This window comes from Xiphophorus maculatus, chromosome 8 (genome assembly GCF_002775205.1).
Source record: "Xiphophorus maculatus strain JP 163 A chromosome 8, X_maculatus-5.0-male, whole genome shotgun sequence".
Taxonomy (NCBI): Eukaryota; Metazoa; Chordata; class Actinopteri; order Cyprinodontiformes; family Poeciliidae; genus Xiphophorus; species Xiphophorus maculatus.
The window spans coordinates 11223736-11242455 of NC_036450.1; the positions used below are offsets into that span (position 1 = coordinate 11223736).

The following is an 18720-nucleotide window of genomic DNA, read 5'->3' on the forward strand; positions in this document are numbered from 1 at the left end:
CTTTATTTGCTACATTTGTCAAACCGTTAACTTTTGAGTTTTCTTTTTTTAATTGGATTTCTGAGAAATAAGCAAATATATGATAAAATTTGTATCTTACTCAACTATATTGAAAAAATATGAATGGCTGCACCAAAGTATCCACCAAATTCTCACTGATCAAAATCAAAACTGCAAAAACACCGTTGTTGGCGTTAAAGCCTGACAGACGCATGTTTGGACCAATAGAATGAACGTCTCTTAATTTGTTATTCGCTAATACCCAAGATTTAGCCAATCGGAATTAGGAGGAGGTGGGACTTAAGGAGGCTACTTTGAGTGTTTTTTTTTTTTGCGTGTAGCGATGCAAGTTTGGTTGAGCTATGAATGAAGGGCCATCATTCCGGTGGCTCCGAGGAGGAAAACACAGTTTTCTACTCTCGCTACGTGTATTTAAAATGAACGGCCAGGTTTTTCTATCAGGTACTTGAATGACCAGTCAACCACATTCCATCTCTTTGCCGGGTAAGTGTATTTCAAAGTAGGTTTGAAGTCGTTTTTTTTTTTTTTTTTGTTTTTTTGCGGTGACTAAACATGCAACAGTCCTGTTTATTTGTCTGTGGCACTAAGTAGCAAGCTTGCTAGCAGATTTTTTTTTTTCGTTCTCTTTATAGTGCCAAGCACAATGGGTTATCGGTCATTTTTAAAGTGAAGAAACCTATGCTTTTCTCTTTATTTGTACTTAATGGATGTACATCCAGCATTTAATTAGACTCGCTTTTGTCTGACTTTAGCCAAAGTCGCCAACCATGGGGTTGTTTTGAATCGCCGTTAGCGTTAGCTTATTCTTCGGATCGTGTGTATCTTCTCCTCGCAGTAGAAGTAACCCAAACACGCAGTTTCTCACACAAAACCAGACGCTGCTTACAAAACAACGGAGCTAATATTTCCTACAAGACCCTGATAGCTGGAGCTGAGATACGTTGTAGCCATATCATCACCTTTTCTCTCCTCTCTTAGTTAATCAGCTAACGTAGAGACTTTTCCCTCTTACTTTGAGGGCTCCTAGTGCGTTTTGTTCCTGTGGTATTCCCAACAACAAAGGCGTCTGTTGTTTCAGGAAATTATTTCCTCTCATTTGTGTATTAACCTTTAGCTGGAGTAATTACCACAGCGACATCAAAGCCCTCTCCCTCAAGCTCTCAGTAATGCATTCTTGCAACATCTAATGGTGCTGGCACATTTATTAAAGGTGTAGTTAGGTATGCTTGCCACATTTTCAATAGGCTTGCTTGTCAAAACAAGTGGTTTGGGTTTATAGAAAATCGAAGTCCCGTTTTAGATAATATTAGTATCATGTGCTGGTTTAAAATGGACAAAGTTTTAGCTTATAAAATCTGAATTCTGGGGGGATTTATGTTCCTCCGTTTACATTAATTGAAACATTTAAAAAGTTGGGGCCCAAGCGGAAATGCCAATTTTAAAAATAAATTCCAACATAAAGCTAGTAATATTTAAAGGAACCGCTTTGGCAATTTGTGACAAATGTGAATGACAAAATCGTTTTTATTGCTATTTTAGTTCTTGCAACATTTCCATTAGAAGATTTATTCCATCATTTTATTTTTCGTATGTAGATAAATTAGAAATTAATAAACCCCAATTAATTTCAGAAATTTAGCACAGTAAAAGAAACTGCTTTACTATTTTGCTTCATTATGTAGAGTTGCATATTTCAATTCTTGGTTTTTCTTTCTTTTTTGCAGAAACTAACTGTGTCCTTCATAACTGTGTATTGTATTATAAAGTGTTGAAAGATACTTGTAGGTATGTGAAAACATAAAGGGATGCATTTAAAAAACGTGAGAAAAAAAATATCAACTCCAGGTAAATCAAATGCAGATTTGGTCAGACCTAAAACTTGACTTAATGCTACAGCTATGTCACAAACAGGAAGTAAATAAATGGATAATAAATTGAATTCTAAGCTAAAGCTCCAGAAAAATAACTTGTTTTTGAGGCAGTAGTGTGATTACAGGTCTAGTTACTGGAACATAAACTGAAGGTACTATACCTAGTATGAGGGCTCTTAGCACTGCGTTTTGTGGTATTTCTAACAAACAACAAAGGCTTCTGTTGTTTCACTAAATTATTCCCTCTCGGTTGTGTATTAACCTTTAGATGGAGTAATTATTACAACAGCATGAAAGCCCCTCTTTCTGAAGCACTCAGTATTGTATTCTTCACATCTGATGTTGCTGGTACATTTATTAATGTAGACGCCTGCCAGCAACAAACACCTTTTGTGTGGTTAAAATAAGGATTTCATTTAAAATTGAATGCAATAGTGTGTTAAAAGTGGAAAATCATCAAACATTGATGACCCTTTGTTAAGCCTGTAAAGTACTGATGACCCAAAATCACAAAATTCTTTCATGCTCATTACTGTAGATTTCATTTTTACACTATTAAAAACTACTATAGAAATGCTGCTGCTTGGAAACAAAATAGTATTCTGCTTATTCTTTATAAACATTATAGTAGAATTCTGGAATTAAGACCTTTTTTTCAATTGTTGATGGAAAGAAGACTTTTTTTTTAATTTATTTTTTATTGTCTTAACTAACAGACTACTTAGTTGGTTTAATAATGTTTTCACACCTGATAGTTCTGAGTCAGGTGTGAAAAGCAATCAATTTCAGTTTGAATTTGAACCAAAATTGCAACATTTGCTGCATTTTCAGCTGATTTGATTCATTTGAGCTCTGCACTGTCAAACAAATCAAACCTTTTGAAAAATCTGTTCCCCTCCCTTGCCAGTGGTGGCGCTGCACCAAGAACTACTGAAGGAAACAACACAAAACCCTCTGAATACAAAACAGAGTGCAAGTTCCTTCTTCACAAAATGTAAACAAAAATGAAGTGACTTTAGATTTTAGCGGTTGCAGGATTTCTCTTCTGTATTTGGTAAAAGACCACAAGACATTTCTCCTGCTGATGCAGGGCTCACACTTATGTTTTGGTTGTTTACCCTGGGTAAATACAGTCCATAAAGTAAGGTAAATATAGACCACTCTCTGCTTTAGGAACCTTCTCTAGTCAGCTTCACATTCACATATAAATTTTTACCAAACTAGATTTCACTTCAACCGTACCAAGACATAGTTGGACCACAGTTTGCGTTTTAGGTCTGCATCAAAGTTTAACACCTCTCCAAATGATTCTGAACTTTCTTGACAAACGAGGTCGAGTTTGATTAAGTCCGACCAAACAGGGCCGGTGGGAATGCATTCTATAACAATATACTCATTTCAGGTAAATCAAAAATGTTCCTTTTAATGCACCAGGGCTGAAACAAAAGCTGCAGACTCGCTGATAGTAACATACCTATTGAATATTTTGACCATATGAACATTGCTGCCTCACTTGCAGTTAACTATTTTCTGGAATGGTTGAACCTGTGTGTACTGCGCAGTTGGGAAGAAGTCCAGAGGTTAAGCATGTGGATTTCATCCTAGGAGAGAGTAACACACAGATGAGAGTTATCCCGTCTTCCCTCTCACCTAGGTTGAGAAATTCTGCTTTGCTCTTTTTCACAGAGGAATCCCTCAAGCCCTATTGATCAGTGTTGTTGCTCCAGAAATCTAAAGGCTGGGGGAGATTGTGTATCTCCAACGTTTTCATTAGGTCCTGTCTTAATTTGCTTTGTATGAGCTTATGAGAAAAGTCCTGCTGCCATCGGGGGAGTTTCAGCTCCCAGCAGAGCTCTGCCTTTGTGTAATTTATTCTTGGTAATGAATGCAGGTGTATTTGTGAAGATATTTGAAGTTTAGAAACTGTCATTTAACACAGTTTAATCTATTATCTAAAATTGGAAAAAAACAATACAGCTCAACTAAGCAACCTGACAGGTCACATGAGGAGAGCATTAACCAGAGGAGGCCTGTGGTAACTTTTGAGGAGCTGCAGAGAATCTGTTGATGGAGATGCTTTTACAATCCACGTGGAAGAGCTAGATGGAGGATTTTGTTCAGAAGAAATAATGTTTGAAGCTTGACACAAACAATGTACAGTAGAGGAAACAGCCGATTGGCAGTAGAATGTCTGACCAAAATGCAGCAAATTTTATTATTGATGCAAGTTTTTATTTAGGGGCATTGGGGTGAAGTGGCCTATAATACAAATGTATGTCTTATTTTTCAGATTTCTGATCATTTAAGAAAAAAACCCCCAAAACATTTAGTTTTGTTTTCCCCATTATGTACTGCTTTATGTTTTTCCATGATCTAAAATTCCTGAAAGACACATTAAAGTTTGATGTTGTCATGAGACTAAAAAGGAGAGAGTTTAAGGGGGATGAAAATATTTTTATGTGGATCAAATTGGCTTTGATTTTTGATTCTCCAACTTAAATGTTTCCCCTTCACACAAGGCAAAGATGAGCATAAGCATGCGTGTTGCTGGTGGATGGACGTCTTCCAACATTAAGAGTGAAATCAATGAGTTCACAAATGGACCAGCATACTTCAGATGTTAACATTGATTTTTACAGAGCTGCATATGAGCGACTGTGATGTCATACTTTATTGATTTTGACATTATGCAATTTTTCTAGGTCAGGAAGCACCACTTAAAGTTATGCAGGCAGTTTTATACATTTTCACAGATTACATAACTAGAGTTGTTTGCATTAAGCCATTAGTGGTTACTAGCTGAACATTCTTAAAGGAGTTTTAAATTGAAATATAAATATATTTGCAGCTTTCCTCTGTCATTGAAGTAAGCTGTTGTGCACACGGTTTGATTTTATTTTCTTATTTCAATTGAGAAACAGAACAGGCATGATTATTAGAGGTTAGAACACACCAGATTATAGTTCTGTGCACAAAGTGCAGCTAATTAATGGTCTAAGACCACCTCTAAGAAGAGGGTGTGTAGTGTTTTGACTACCACCCTGGTTTATTGTCTTATGAAGATTCTTGGATCTTTAGGCTGTGTGGTTTCTTGGAAAATGTCTATTGTTCTATCTAAAAGAAATGTGCACAATCTCATCAAAATCTATCTTCCACTGATTGGTGTTTTCTCTCTTTTCATAGGTTTTCTTGGATGCTCTATTCTACTCCATACATTTTATTCCTCAGAGATTCCCCAGGACCTCTTTAGACCAATGCCTTAGTTTTTAAATTTCTTTCCAGAACCCGCACACAATCCATTTATATTGTTGCAATTTTTTGTTTCAGTAGAAGTTAGACCTCATCTTCATCTTAATAATCCTCACAAATCTTCACCTAATATCAAGTTAAAAGGAACGTCTGAACCCTCACGCGTACGTGACAGAAAACAAGAGCCACCATGTCCTCCATTCTTCCCTTCACACCCCCGGTGGTGAAGCGCCTCTTGGGATGGAAGAAGACTCCGGCCGGGAGTGGAGGAGCGGGCGGAGGAATAGGTGGAGTCGGGGAGCAGAATGGAGGAGGGCAGGAGGAAAAATGGTGCGAGAAAGCAGTGAAAAGCCTGGTGAAGAAGCTGAAGAAGACCGGCCAGCTGGATGAGCTGGAGAAAGCCATCAGCGCACAAAACAGCAACACAAAATGTGTAACAATACCCAGGTAAGGGCAGGTGACAACATTTTTAGATGCAAACACACCATATCCAACCTATGTTGTAGAAGCCTAAATTCAGCTACATATGTGTTATTGTGAGAATCCTTGAACAAACACACACCAAAAAAATTTTTCGTCACCGAGAGCATTTTCTTTTTAGAACCTGCCACTTGCTAATTCAACACACGCCCACACACACACACGCCAGCACCACAGATTTTTGATAAGCATAGCAGCGGTGTATGAAGAAACAAAAATGTAAAGAAGAGGGTGATTGGCACCCACACGGTCATCGGAAGTGGAGTTTTTGTTGAGCAACAGTGGGTTCACTTCCCTGTTGTGTGGTGCCATAGGTTAAGAAGGCTGCAGAAGTGAAACCCAACTTGAGGAAACAGATGTCCTGCACCTATCACCAACAGAACCGGTTCTAGATTTGACTTGATGGACATCAATTAAGCTATTTAAAAATGGTGTTTCTTCTTCCACTGGATACTTTCACATCATTTGATTTTAAAAATATTCCTTCACACAGACCCAGCACATTAAGTTGGGCTGCCTTTAAGTGTACTTCCCCTCAGAGAAGCAGAATAATAAAACGAGTTTGGTTAAAGCAGTGTGCCGCACACATCTCCACTCATCCCCTTCTCTTCACACTCGCTATTGTGTGTGTGTGTGTGATTGCGTCCCTGTACAATAGTGGAAACATATTTGTAGCCCCTGCTCTTTATGATGACATCATGGTGGCATTAGATTGTATTGAATATTTTTTATTATGGCTGCAACTAATGATGATTCTGATGACTAATATGTCTGCATTTTTTTCTAATTTGTTAAAAGGTATTTTAATCCCTCTCTGCTTTCTGTTGGCACACCTTCTGTTCTCACTCTGTTGTATAAGTTATCACAATAAATCAAAATGAATCATGAAGGATGAATTGTACCATCCAGTCAAAAACTGGATGGTGTACGTCCATGGTAGTGTACAGCAAAAACTGTATTATTCCACACTGAGCAGAAACATTTTATATTTTCAAGCACTAATCAAACTCTTTAAAATATCTGTTTAGTATAGAATGATTCAGTCCAGGTGTTTCTGTACTTATTTTTTATTTTATTTTGAGTTTGAACTAGGCTTGAAAGGTAATTCAGATTTCTTCAAACTATTAGAAAAGCTCTTTACTGAACTGCCCAATTGGACCCAAAATCCAGCTTTGTCTTATTTAACTATTCAATCAGCCTGTAAGAGATTTTCAGTATGAAGAGTTTGAGTGAAAACACCTCAGGATTGAAGCATTTACACAGAAATTAAAAACCAAAATATGGTCTTCTTTATTTTATACTTAAGAGAGAACTTACAAGTATTCTTACTGATGTCAAAATAATAGACAGACTCATAGTTGACTTTAAGTGTTAAATTGCATTACTTTGACTAATAAGTGGGACTCCCAATAGTTCTTAAACTATAATTGTGTGTGTTGCCACCAGAAATACATCCAAACATCTAAAATAGCTTTTTTTATAAGTAAGGGAAAGGCTTACTTTTCCAGCTGACCAGAGGCCAGCTGACCTCCAGTGTACATTAACAGATGGGTAAGAGGAAGTGCTGCATTTCTCTATGCTTCGTAACTTAATTTATAAATAAAGATTATAAAGAGTTTTTGTTAGGACTCCCATTAATGTCTACCTGCAGGATGTTTGTTCATAAGGTGTCAGACTTCATAGAAAGCCACAGTCTCAAATTGGAATAATGTATAATTAAGCATATTGTATTTATATATAATATTAATTTAGCAGAAAGTATATATAATATTGTTTCAGCAACTTCCTGTTTTGCATTGAAAACATGTATGTGGTTTTATGAAAAGCATCTTCAGTCGAATTTTGGCTCAATGTTGTTAATTACCATCACTAAATATCGCAGCCCTAATTACCGGTAATTGTTGATGCCTTACAAAGAAAGTTTCAGCGCAATGTTCTTTGTAAGTAAAGCATACTCAGCCACTAAAGCTGATAGGTTTGAGAACGCATTTAAGTGAAGATACATTGAAATGAAACAATCCAGCAAGAGATAAAAGCACAAGAGAGGAAGTTGCTATGCGTATCAGAACTTAGAAGTTTTCAAAGTTGATGTGACATATTGCCTTTGAATCTGAAACCTCTAAAGAAAAGGGGTGATTTACGTGGTGTGGCACTTGTATTGTTAAGAAAAACATTCTTATCAGTCGAGAGTTATTGCTTTGGAGCCAGGTTGCACTAGAAAAGATAAAGAAACAATGTGTTTTTATCTACATCATGGCTTTCTCTGTGAACAGAACAATGTGACCCTAAGCTGGAGCTGATCATAATCTTACTCACAGGAAATAGCAGTTTTAGTAGCCTGAAAATGTATAGAGATTCTATGAAAATGTTATCTTCTCAAATGAGCTTTACAGTATGTTCCTACTTTTGCGCTTTTACTACAGCAAAATATGATAACACTTTATTTGACGGGGTGTGCATAAGACTGACATGACGGTGTCATGAACATGACATAACACCTGTCATGAACATGAACGAGCCTTTATGAATGTCTGACTGTTGTTATGAAGTGTCATTCGGTAAATAATGACACTTTTAAGGCAAAGTTGCTCTAAAAGGTGCCATGAAAGTCCATTAAAAGTGCCAACTTTGCATTAAAGTGTCATTATTTACAAAATATTATTTACTCCTTTATGTTCTTGACAAAAAGAAGGCTCCTACATTTGTCCATTGCTTGCTCAAATGACAGAATTAATTTTAGCATTTCACCTTTTCTGAAATGTCAGGATGTAATACCCACAAGAACACAAACGTTTACTGCAGATAGGAATCCAGGCTTTTGATGCATATCATTCTTTCCTTTTAATGTGAGAAAGTAAGTCTGATAGAAGCTGAGGTGATTTGCTCTGGTTATTGTCTTGTAGTTTTCTTCTGTAGTAGCTGGGGCTTGACAGTCAGTAAGGCATCTGAATAACATTTCTCATATGTACTTCTATCATAATTCATGTGCAAGCCTGTAAATAGTGTTTGTTTTTAGCTTTCAAGTGAGCAAGAACTTGGAAAAACATTTTTTACATTAGATGAAATTCTTTTTCTGCTTGTACCTGCAAAATTTTGAGTGTGTCGATGTGTTTTGAGGTAGAAAGTCCTTTACAGACAGGCAAGACAATTATTTTGATCAGATTGAAAAATCTCCCTTTCTCTGCTGAACACAGTGAGAAACATTGCAACAAACCAACCAACATTTGGGTCATTCGCATAAATATGTTTAGATTCAGATTTTCTTTTTCCAATTTAAATCATCTAGGCTTGTTTTTGAATGTCTTTGTCCTCATTAAAATTTATTTGTAATTTATCTTTCTTTCCATTTCACTTCTTTTATCTTGGGAATATGCATGAATGTAACTTTTTTTATACATGAACAACTCAAATAAGGGTTGAGACTTTTTCTAATTGTTGAGACTAGAAATTGACAAATTTCTACACTTTAAAGATTATCACCAATATCTTGTGTTGGTTGAATTTTTTAATATCACCAAAAGGTTTACTCAGTTTATAAAGATATATTTATTGAGGTTTTTTTTTCCAGTTAACTAAATGTGTTCCTAGATAAATGTTAGGTCTTTTCCAGCTCCTTGCACCATTTGATTGCATCACATCACTTTTCGTCTCATTTGAAATGGTCACATAATCATTGTTCATCTGCTTGGTCTTAGTGGAAAGTAAGAAAATGTTGCCAAAAGTATTCGCTCTGCTGCCTTCAAATACATATGAAGTTAAGAGACATCCATTTTTAGTCCATCGGCTTTATTACAGCCAATGGATTAAAAATGTCCTCATCAACATTAATGTTGGACGAGGAGGCCTGTCTTCCAATCTTCTCGTTCTGAATTATTTCAAAGTTGTTCAACCTATCTTCTTACAGTGCAGCAAACATTTTCTGATTGGGGGCTTTTACAAAAATACGAAGATAACCTTGTATTTGTAACAGTTCTGTCAGACAGTGCCTTTCTCTTGGAAGCTATCGAACCAAAACTCCTTCAAGGTTGTTGGATTTCAACCTTCAGGTTAGGATTAATTTGTATTTTTTCACAAATGTTTACAAAAGAAGCCTGGGTTCCTGGGTGCTTGAGTTGTCTTTTGTTGTTTTTAATAACAAAAGACGTGGGAGAATAAAAGTGATTGAAACAGCTGAATTCCATTACTTTGGAATTGGGTGAGCGAATACTTTTATGTGTGTGTGTGTGTGTGTGTGTGTGTATGTCAAGTGTTCAACTATACACATTTGTGATTCCATTCTTTTAAGTTGAAACACCTCATGTTTACCATCTGTATGCTTTTATTTTGATCATGTTTTCCACTTGTCCTGTGTATGTGTGTCTGTAGCAATTGCTCAGAACTGTGGGGTCTGGGTTCAGGCCACACGATAGAGCAGTGGGACTCTACAGGCATGTACGGATACCCTGACCATAGCAGGTGAATACACTCGCATGCACTGTCAATATGCATCTTCTGATCCACACACACATCATGGAGCATAATAATGCTCACTTGTTTCTTTAAAACATACACTACCATTGTAAATTGCATTTTGTGCTCATTTCCATGGTTTCCTTATTGTTTGTTGGCTTTACTGCTGCAATTATAGAGATGCTTTAACCATTTAACAATTTGCAGAGTAAGTGATGAGAAGAGCCTGTAGGTGTTTATTTTTATTCTTAAATACTTTTTTGTACCAATCAGCCATACCATTATGGCAGTATAAAAATATTATGGTCCATTTTCTGTTACCAAACCCCTCTGATGAGTTGGGTATTGACAAAGAATGTCTGGAATGTCCTGAAGAGTTCAGTGACAAGACTTTAGAAAAGGAAAATAGTTTGAGCCTATGGGCATTTTGCTAAGGTCTTCAAATCAAGAGACTGATTGTTTTCCCTATTTTGTGCCAAATAGCTCACATTCAGTCGGATATTCTCAGTTGGTCCTCAGCCAAGACTTTAATTAGGCCATTCTAACTTTGGATTGTCAGTGATTCTGTTTGTGTGCTGTTTGTGTAGTGTTTTCCTGGAAGTGTCTTGTATTTCTCGGATTGTGGTTTGTTTTAGAACTGCTCTCCTGTGTTTCCTTACATCTACCAACTTTTACCAACGTTCCCTTTACTGACTGAACAAATATGCCCGCACAGCACCCTGTTGTTCATCATTGAACCGAACCTCCTCCATTGAACCACATCTTTTTCCTATCAACTTATTTGAGTTCTGAGGGCAATTGGCTGTGCTATACTTTATTTAGGGTGCTTAGTACACTTGTAGTTTTTATTTTCCTTCCACTTCACAATCTGGTTCTACTATTTGTAGGTATAAAAAATTACATATAATACATTAACATTGTACTACATTTTTCCTAGATGAGCAGTGTGGCTTAGTTATAACAGCTTAATCTTTTTAAAATCATTTTTTATTACAGTCAGAACAGTGATTTGATATTGAACTCATAGTTGCAGTTAAAAGCCGAGTTTTAAGGTATAAATAGTGTCTTCTCAAAATGATTTTTTTTTGTATTTTACCTCAATAGTTTATTGCTTATTTGTGTATTACCTCAATAAATACCACCAAACTTGAAAGTCAGTGCAGCACAAACACATTGAGTGTCTGTCTACTGTTCTTCCAGTTTTCTGAGTTGAGCTATCTGCCTGTTTCCTTCCCGGTTGCATCAGGTCACTCGATGGCCGCCTTCAGGTTTCTCATCGTAAAGGCCTGCCTCATGTCATCTACTGCCGCCTGTGGAGATGGCCTGACCTTCACAGTCACCACGAGCTTAGGGCCATTGACACTTGCCAATATGCATTCAACCTCAAGAAGGATGAAGTTTGTGTCAATCCTTACCACTACCAGAGAGTGGAGACGCCTGGTAATGATAATTGGAAAAATATTTATTTTCTTTCCAATACATGTGCACTAGCAGGGGTGAATTGAGTTCATGCAGTTTAAGTGTATCTTCCTTGTCATTGTACACCATCTTCATGACGTTTTTCAAATATGTTGTTTCTATCTCCTCAAATTTAACTTGCATAGGAGAAAAAATAAATTGTCTGACTTTTCTTCTTAGTGCTGCCTCCTGTGTTGGTGCCACGCCATGCAGAGATTCTGACCGAGCTTCCACCTCTAGACGACTTCACAAACTCTATCCCTGAAAATACCAACTTTCCTGCAGGCATAGAACCTCCTAACAACTATATACCAGGTTTGTATTGGGCACTAGGGTACTTTTACCACCTTCACACATAATCTGTCAAACAAGCCCAACATATACAATTCAGTGTCTGACTGTAGAGTTGAATGACATCATTGTTTTAAATAGTTTTTTCCTCTTATAAAATCCTTGGAAAACATTTGGATAATAATCACTTAATTAAAATACAATTATTTTATTTTTAAGTGATTTCACTTCAGCAATAATTACATTTCTGCCATAAAGCTGCCTTAATTGTTAGGCATGAAAACTTTAATAAAACATATTAGAAGTATGAATACACAAAATAGGTTTGTGTATTCAGTCTGTTTTTTACTATATACAAGTGAAAGCGCTTGGAAAATAGATAGATTTCATCTCTTCACTAATTGCATTAAATAATTTCCTGTTTACAGACACTCCTCCTCCGGGATATATGAGTGAAGATGGAGAAACCAGCGACCAGCAAATGAATCAAAGTATGGAATCAGGTAGATTTGATTGTTGTAATTCGGGCTTCTGTTAAACTCACTTCTCTGAAACATACAAAAATTACCAGGACGACCATTTCAGACCATGTAATGTGCATACAATTTTTGTCTCTCAGTATCCCACTGTGTTTAATTTATGGTAGAAAACAAAGTTCTAAATATATTTTTCAAGCCTTCCTGACATGAACAATTATTAATTATTTGAATTAGTAGCAGAAACAACATCATCATCACACTAAATAAAACTGGCCCCAAAATGACAGAACAAAATATAGATTTTCACAGTAATATTGTTGTTCACTGAAGATTGTAATGGAATGAAATAAGTAGAAATGATTGTTTTCCCACCAGGCTCACCAGCAGAAATGTCACCAAGCGCTCTGTCACCGGTCAGTCATGGCCTAGGTAAGTTAACTTCTATAAAAAAAATTTCTAGCCGTGGAAATGAATGGATCACTGACGCAGTTTAGGGTTTTAAAATACAAATTCAACAAATCCTTCTTTGTTGTTCTCCTCTCAGACCTTCAGCCAGTCACCTACAGTGAACCAGCTTTCTGGTGCTCTATAGCTTACTACGAGTTGAACCAGCGGGTCGGTGAGACCTTCCACGCCTCGCAGCCATCTCTGACCGTCGACGGCTTCACGGATCCCTCCAACTCAGAACGCTTTTGTTTAGGCCTTCTCAGCAATGTCAACAGAAATGCCACTGTGGAGATGACAAGGAGGCATATAGGTATAGACACACACATATTGGAGAGCCAACAGGTTGTAATTATAACTACTTACGATTACAAAAAGGGTGCTGATTTATTATTTGTCCACACTGAATTATAATAATGCTAATTTGAAAAGCTGTGTACTTTTAAGATTGTTCCCCTATAAGTTACCACCTAGGGATTTTTTTCCCCTCTCTTTTGTCCTCACGTTTTGTCTGAACCTCTGCAGGTCGTGGTGTCAGGTTGTATTACATCGGAGGGGAGGTATTTGCCGAGTGCCTCAGTGACAGTGCCATCTTTGTTCAGAGTCCCAACTGCAACCAGCGATATGGGTGGCACCCAGCTACTGTCTGCAAGATACCACCAGGTTTATACACATTAAAATATTCATTTTTTATTTTATTTTACTTCCTTTGTGTCTTAGTTTGTACAAAAATTCACCAAGTAAACTTATACAAATGAACGAAAGCCACAAGAGCCTCCAAAATGTAACAGGATTTGTCACACACTCACCCACACACTGACTCATCTGTACCCATGTAACTTTGAACATTTAATTCATGGCCAAATGGACTGGGTGAGCAATATTACTACTGAGGCACAGGAGGCTTTACAGAGAATCGTGCAAAATGAACATGGGGATTTTGCAGATGTTAAGGGCCTTTTGTAGACAACGCAGACACATGACATTGCTTGTTTCTCTAATTGTAGCTACATAAAATGAATTCAACAGTTCTGATTGTCATAATTTCACAATATTTGTTCCTGTTTTTAGAAGAGTCTTATGATGTCAAAATTTGAAGAAGAATTATTGGGTGCATTGGTATAATAGTCATCACTTAGTCTGAAAATCCTGGTGTGTGTTAACTTGTCTTTGTTTCTTCTCTGCTTAGGCTGCAATCTGAAGATTTTTAACAACCAGGAGTTTGCAGCCCTGCTAGCCCAGTCGGTCAACCAGGGCTTTGAGGCAGTGTACCAACTAACCAGAATGTGCACAATCAGAATGAGCTTCGTCAAGGGTTGGGGAGCAGAGTACAGGTAGGTTATGCTCTTAAACTTATTACTCAATCATTCTGTCTTCCAGAACAACTATAGCCTTTTACGTTTCCTATAAGATCAGTTATAAAAATGTCTTAGTGTTTCAGAGTGTAACAAGATCTCATTCCTGGTGCTTTCAGCCTTTTTATGGATAGTTTTACATGGCTTGTATCAATGTGTAAACAGGACTAATGGATTTTTTTTCTTCCTTAAATGCTAGCTCTTTTTTTTTTTTGGAGTATGTTATCCTGTCCACAGATTCTACCACATGACCTATAGATCAAAGTAGTTCCTTTAAGGGTAACATAGGGCTCTTGACTGCTTTGATTAATACTGTCCTCATTTGGCCTGTTGATTAGGCGGATGGTCATTTGTTTGCTGATGTTCACCAACAAAACTCTGTGATCAGCTCTATTTATACTGAGATCAAATTTCACACCGGTGAGCTCTATTAACTGGTTTAGGTGACTTATGAAGGCAAGTGGTTGCACCACATTGTAGTTCAGAATGCAAGGGGCTAAAACTTTTTTTCTTTCGAAGCCCATATGTGTAATAAAATAAAATATATCTTTTTATGTTAACGTGACAAATTCTTAAACGGTTCAAGGGTAGGGAATATTTATAATTGGTACATGAACAACTATAGGCTGTTAATATTCCTATCAGATTAGTGTTTCATTGAAAAAAAAAAAGGACAATTAAATTAATTTCCCAATTACACAACCAAATGTGTAATTGGGAAAATAGTTGGCTAAATTTTGTGTATAAATATATTTTCCCTTATCATTTGGAATGTCCTCTTCACACAGACGCCAGACTGTAACCAGCACTCCTTGTTGGATCGAACTGCATCTCAATGGCCCCCTCCAGTGGTTGGATAAAGTGCTGACCCAGATGGGTACCCCAACAGCGCGCTGCTCTAGTATGTCCTAAAACGAGATCCATGCAAAGTCAGACTGACATTTCACCTCAAAACAGTTTGTCTTAAAGGAGACTACCATGCAGTCTTAAATAATGTACTAATAGCGTTTTAAAAAAAATAAAAATAAAGCGAAGAGCAAAATGTCATACAGTGGACAAGAAGATAGAAGAACAGCATCTGTAAAGGATTACCCTGGAAGTTTGTTTGTGGAGCTGAATATTTGTCAACCTTATAGTTGAAATTGGCCTGCAAATCCGTATGAGAACTCGGTGTAGAAAGAGTGATTTTCATTATGGACAACGACGACGTCAACATCTGGGCTCTGATCAAGAAACCTGAAGCAGGACTGAGCCTTACTGTCCTCAGGGACGACACAGCAGTTTTGGGGATCAAGCACGACACCTAGTAATTTTTTGAAACCGTCTGTCCTACCCACTAGCTCAGCTCAACTCTTTGATTTAGTGTGAATAGTTCAGTTTACACAATGTTAACCAACTGCCACTCCAGCTTCTATTTAACCAAAGTCAGACTCACTACTTACCATGACTTTTCCCCTGTCATCCATCCTGTTTTATTCAAGTTGTTGTGATCATTGACCTGGTTATCTTGGAGTGTGCTCTTCAGCTCTTGAAGAAAACAATTTGTTGGTGTTTGTGTCATCACACGTACCCAAACACTCCGTTTTTAACACAAATTGTCCTCTGCAAACTTGATGTAAGTTTAAAGATGTTTGTTCATTGGATAGTGGCAAATTAAAACTCCTATATATAAATATATTTAGAGCAGTATCAGTGATTGCTCAGCACAAATAAATAATGGATAAATTAAGAAATTCATAGAGCAAGAAGAAGAGCATACAACATCCCACCTCTGCATCTGCAGGAAACCAATCAAGTGTTTTTTAAAAAAAATCTTTGATATCACAGTATTTAACCCACTTTGCATGCTCTTACTCCTTCTGTTACACGATATACCAGTAGCTTTGTTTAGAGCTTCATCTTTGCTTCTTTCTGTCTGACATGCAATAAGAGGATTATCTCTGAGATTTCCAAATATAAAAAAAATGCACAAGTCTAATATTTTGAACTGATGCAGTTTTCAAATTCTAACAAATTATCAAGAGAAAAAGTCCTCAAAGGCAGGACTTTAATCTATAAATCTATAAAATAGCTTCTATACTGTACTTGCACTGCCCCAAATTATGCACCCCTAAGAAAGTTGCCTTCGATGTCAAATACAATATGCTCTGAATTGTCCATTAAAAGTAAACATACATTTTTCTCCTCTCCCTCCATTGCCATTGTAAAGAATTTTGTTCTTCAGTCGTCTAATGCATTCGTTGATCTGAAAACCAGCAATCTCTTTTGGTATTTTACAGTAAGGTGTTCAAGCTTTAAGTGTTCAACAAGCTAGTTATAATACACATTTATCGTTTTCTTTACAAATGGTTTTAGCTACATTTATTTTGTACTTTTTTTATATATATATAAATATATTTAAAATGTTCTCTTTTTCTTAGATGGTATTTTTGTTCTTTAGGAAATACCCTTTGTTTTGAATAGTTACAGCTTGATGATGACTTGTGATTTTGGTGTATTATAAGGATTTACAATTTCCAGTAACTTACCATTAAAAACATGTTGAAATGTGCACCCTCAAACTCCGAATTTGACTACCGGAATCAAAGTGACAAGATCTTTGATTATTATAATTAGCTACTCTCAATGTTTTTTGTTGTTGTTTTTTTTTTTTTATAAATTATTTCATTGTTATTACCAACTTTTCAGCAGCACAAAAGCTGGGGTGTAACCAAAGACTAAGTGTGCGCATAGAATTTCAGGACTCTGCTCGATCAGTCATATCACCTTTTTTGAGAGAATTAAATAATGAAATAGCAGAATTTTGGTGTAATTTGACCTATTTTACAACTGAGGAAACTGTTTGTTGAAATGTCTTATAACCCAGAACATTCCTTTATGCAATAGACATGGGTCACTATAGAATTTTCACAGTTTGACAGTTAAAGATTAACGTAAAGACTTAAGTCAAAAATGAATATCCTGACCACATTTGGATGAACACTGTGGGTATTACAGTTATATAATCTGACATTTCTATTCATATCATGTGTCTAAGTTCATATAAGTGTGCATATTGCATTTTTATCATCCTGCTTTTTATTAGATCATGTAGGATGTACCACAGGGCGATTTTTAAACTTTGGTCAAGGTAAGTGGCCCATGCCTGTTATGCATATGAAAGCTTTCACCAGCATTAGTGAAACAACAGTTTCAAAACTCTGTGCTTACACACTGTAGATTTTTGTTTACATGCTCATATTCACTCCAAGCTGTATTCTGTTTAAGTGGATATTAAACAGAATGTCTTAAAAAAAGAAAGAAAGAAATTTGAAAATTCGGTCAAACATCTAAATGTCATTTTGACTCATGATTTCAATCTGTGTATTTTCTCCAAATAAAACTGAAGTATTTGGTTTGCATGCTAAGACCGAAGGGAAACTGCACATTACAAATATGTTTGGTAAGACAAATCACAGAAGGTTTAGTTTTTTTTGTTTGTTTGTTTGTTTTTCCTGTAATGTCTTTGCAGAGACTAGATTTAAAGCATTTGTCTGCACAAATTTGAAGCAAAAGTGCATAAAAAAAACAAATGCTAGTTCTGCAGAGTAGCTTTGTCTGGATGTTTATTTAACCCACAATGACACCTTGTCATGGAGAACTGTTAATAGTTATTTTTTTTTTTCTTTCTTTAAATTGGATTGAAGTTACTCATGACCTGAAGCCAATTTTATTATATCTCTGTTCTGCAACTTTCCCACCTGTCTCATAATTTTGCTGGCTCAGCAATGTCTTACAAGCTGAAACTAAGATATGTTTACTTCTATTTCACAGATGATACAAGTGTTAGTTCTATGCATTGACCTAAAAGTGTTCGAACTGTATGCCCAGGAAATCTTCTTAATGGCTATACCTTTTACTTGCATATTGGCATGATCCATTAAGAGCCTTTGCAATAGATTGTACTGTCAGACCAACCAGCTGTTCTCCCTTTTAGAGGCAAGCTGGAATCAAATGCGGTTGTAAAGGACACTTTAACACATTCTGATGTCTGCATTCCTACATACAGATCATATTGTATTTTCTTCTTATTGTGATGACAATTGTGTATTCCAAAATGAGCATCTTTCCAGCAAATGTCCTATGAAAGAAGCTTTTTGGGTAAAGTGAAGTTCCTACATGTCACTTGTGATGTTGTATAATGTTATATAGTTGTTACTTTTTATTTTTCCATACATGTTGTTCCCTCTGCTTGCTATAAACGGAGCATATCCACTAAAACGCAGCCTGTTAGAATTGATGTTCTTCAAGCGATGATCTCCATAGGCTTTCCAGCTATCCAACATTTACGACTTCTTACAGTGTACACTAATAAAGCTGTTTTACTTCAATGAATAATTTTCAGAATTTTTCATTATGTCACACCTACAGACCTAGAAACAAACTTCAAACACATCTCTGGCTGATCAGTGTTTTTTTTGTTGTTGTTGGTTTTGTTTCTCCTTATTTTGGTGTTTTTTGTTTTTTTTACCAATACATTTGAGCCATATATTTACACACTTCGTAGAGTTCAAAAATAATTTTAAAGTTTGTTTTAACAAATGCAATTCAGTCCATCTGTCTCTACCATTCCAGTGAACACTA

General features: G+C 36.4%; 1 protein-coding gene across 3 annotated transcripts; it reads left to right on the forward strand.

Annotated features, from left to right (window-relative positions):
- The first annotated feature begins 359 nt into the window (after positions 1–359).
- Positions 360–18471, forward strand: smad2 (SMAD family member 2). 3 transcript variants are annotated; one of them, XM_005803936.2, is made up of 11 exons: positions 360–504; positions 5076–5588; positions 9987–10076; positions 11317–11510; positions 11709–11843; positions 12248–12322; positions 12674–12727; positions 12843–13055; positions 13268–13405; positions 13932–14076; positions 14886–18471. In XM_005803936.2, the coding sequence occupies exons 2-11, from the start codon at positions 5332–5334 to the stop codon at positions 15007–15009; spliced, it is 1425 nt and encodes a 474-aa protein (XP_005803993.1). In that variant the 5' UTR covers positions 360–504; positions 5076–5331; the 3' UTR covers positions 15010–18471. The 3 variants fall into 3 exon arrangements, with proteins under 3 accessions (XP_005803993.1, XP_023194149.1, XP_005803994.1); XM_023338381.1 differs by having other exon boundaries at positions 12248–12310; XM_005803937.2 differs by lacking the exon at positions 9987–10076.
- Positions 18472–18720: the final 249 nt, after the last annotated feature.

Excerpts from the sequence above, each read along its gene's own strand:
- smad2 (XM_005803936.2), top strand. The coding sequence starts at position 5,332 with ATGTCCTCCATTCTTCCCTTCACACCCCCGGTGGTGAAGCGCCTCTTG. Across the intron at positions 5,589-9,986 it reads AAATGTGTAACAATACCCAG|CAATTGCTCAGAACTGTGGG; the intron begins GTAAGGGCAGGT and ends GTGTGTCTGTAG. Across the intron at positions 10,077-11,316 it reads GGATACCCTGACCATAGCAG|GTCACTCGATGGCCGCCTTC; the intron begins GTGAATACACTC and ends CGGTTGCATCAG.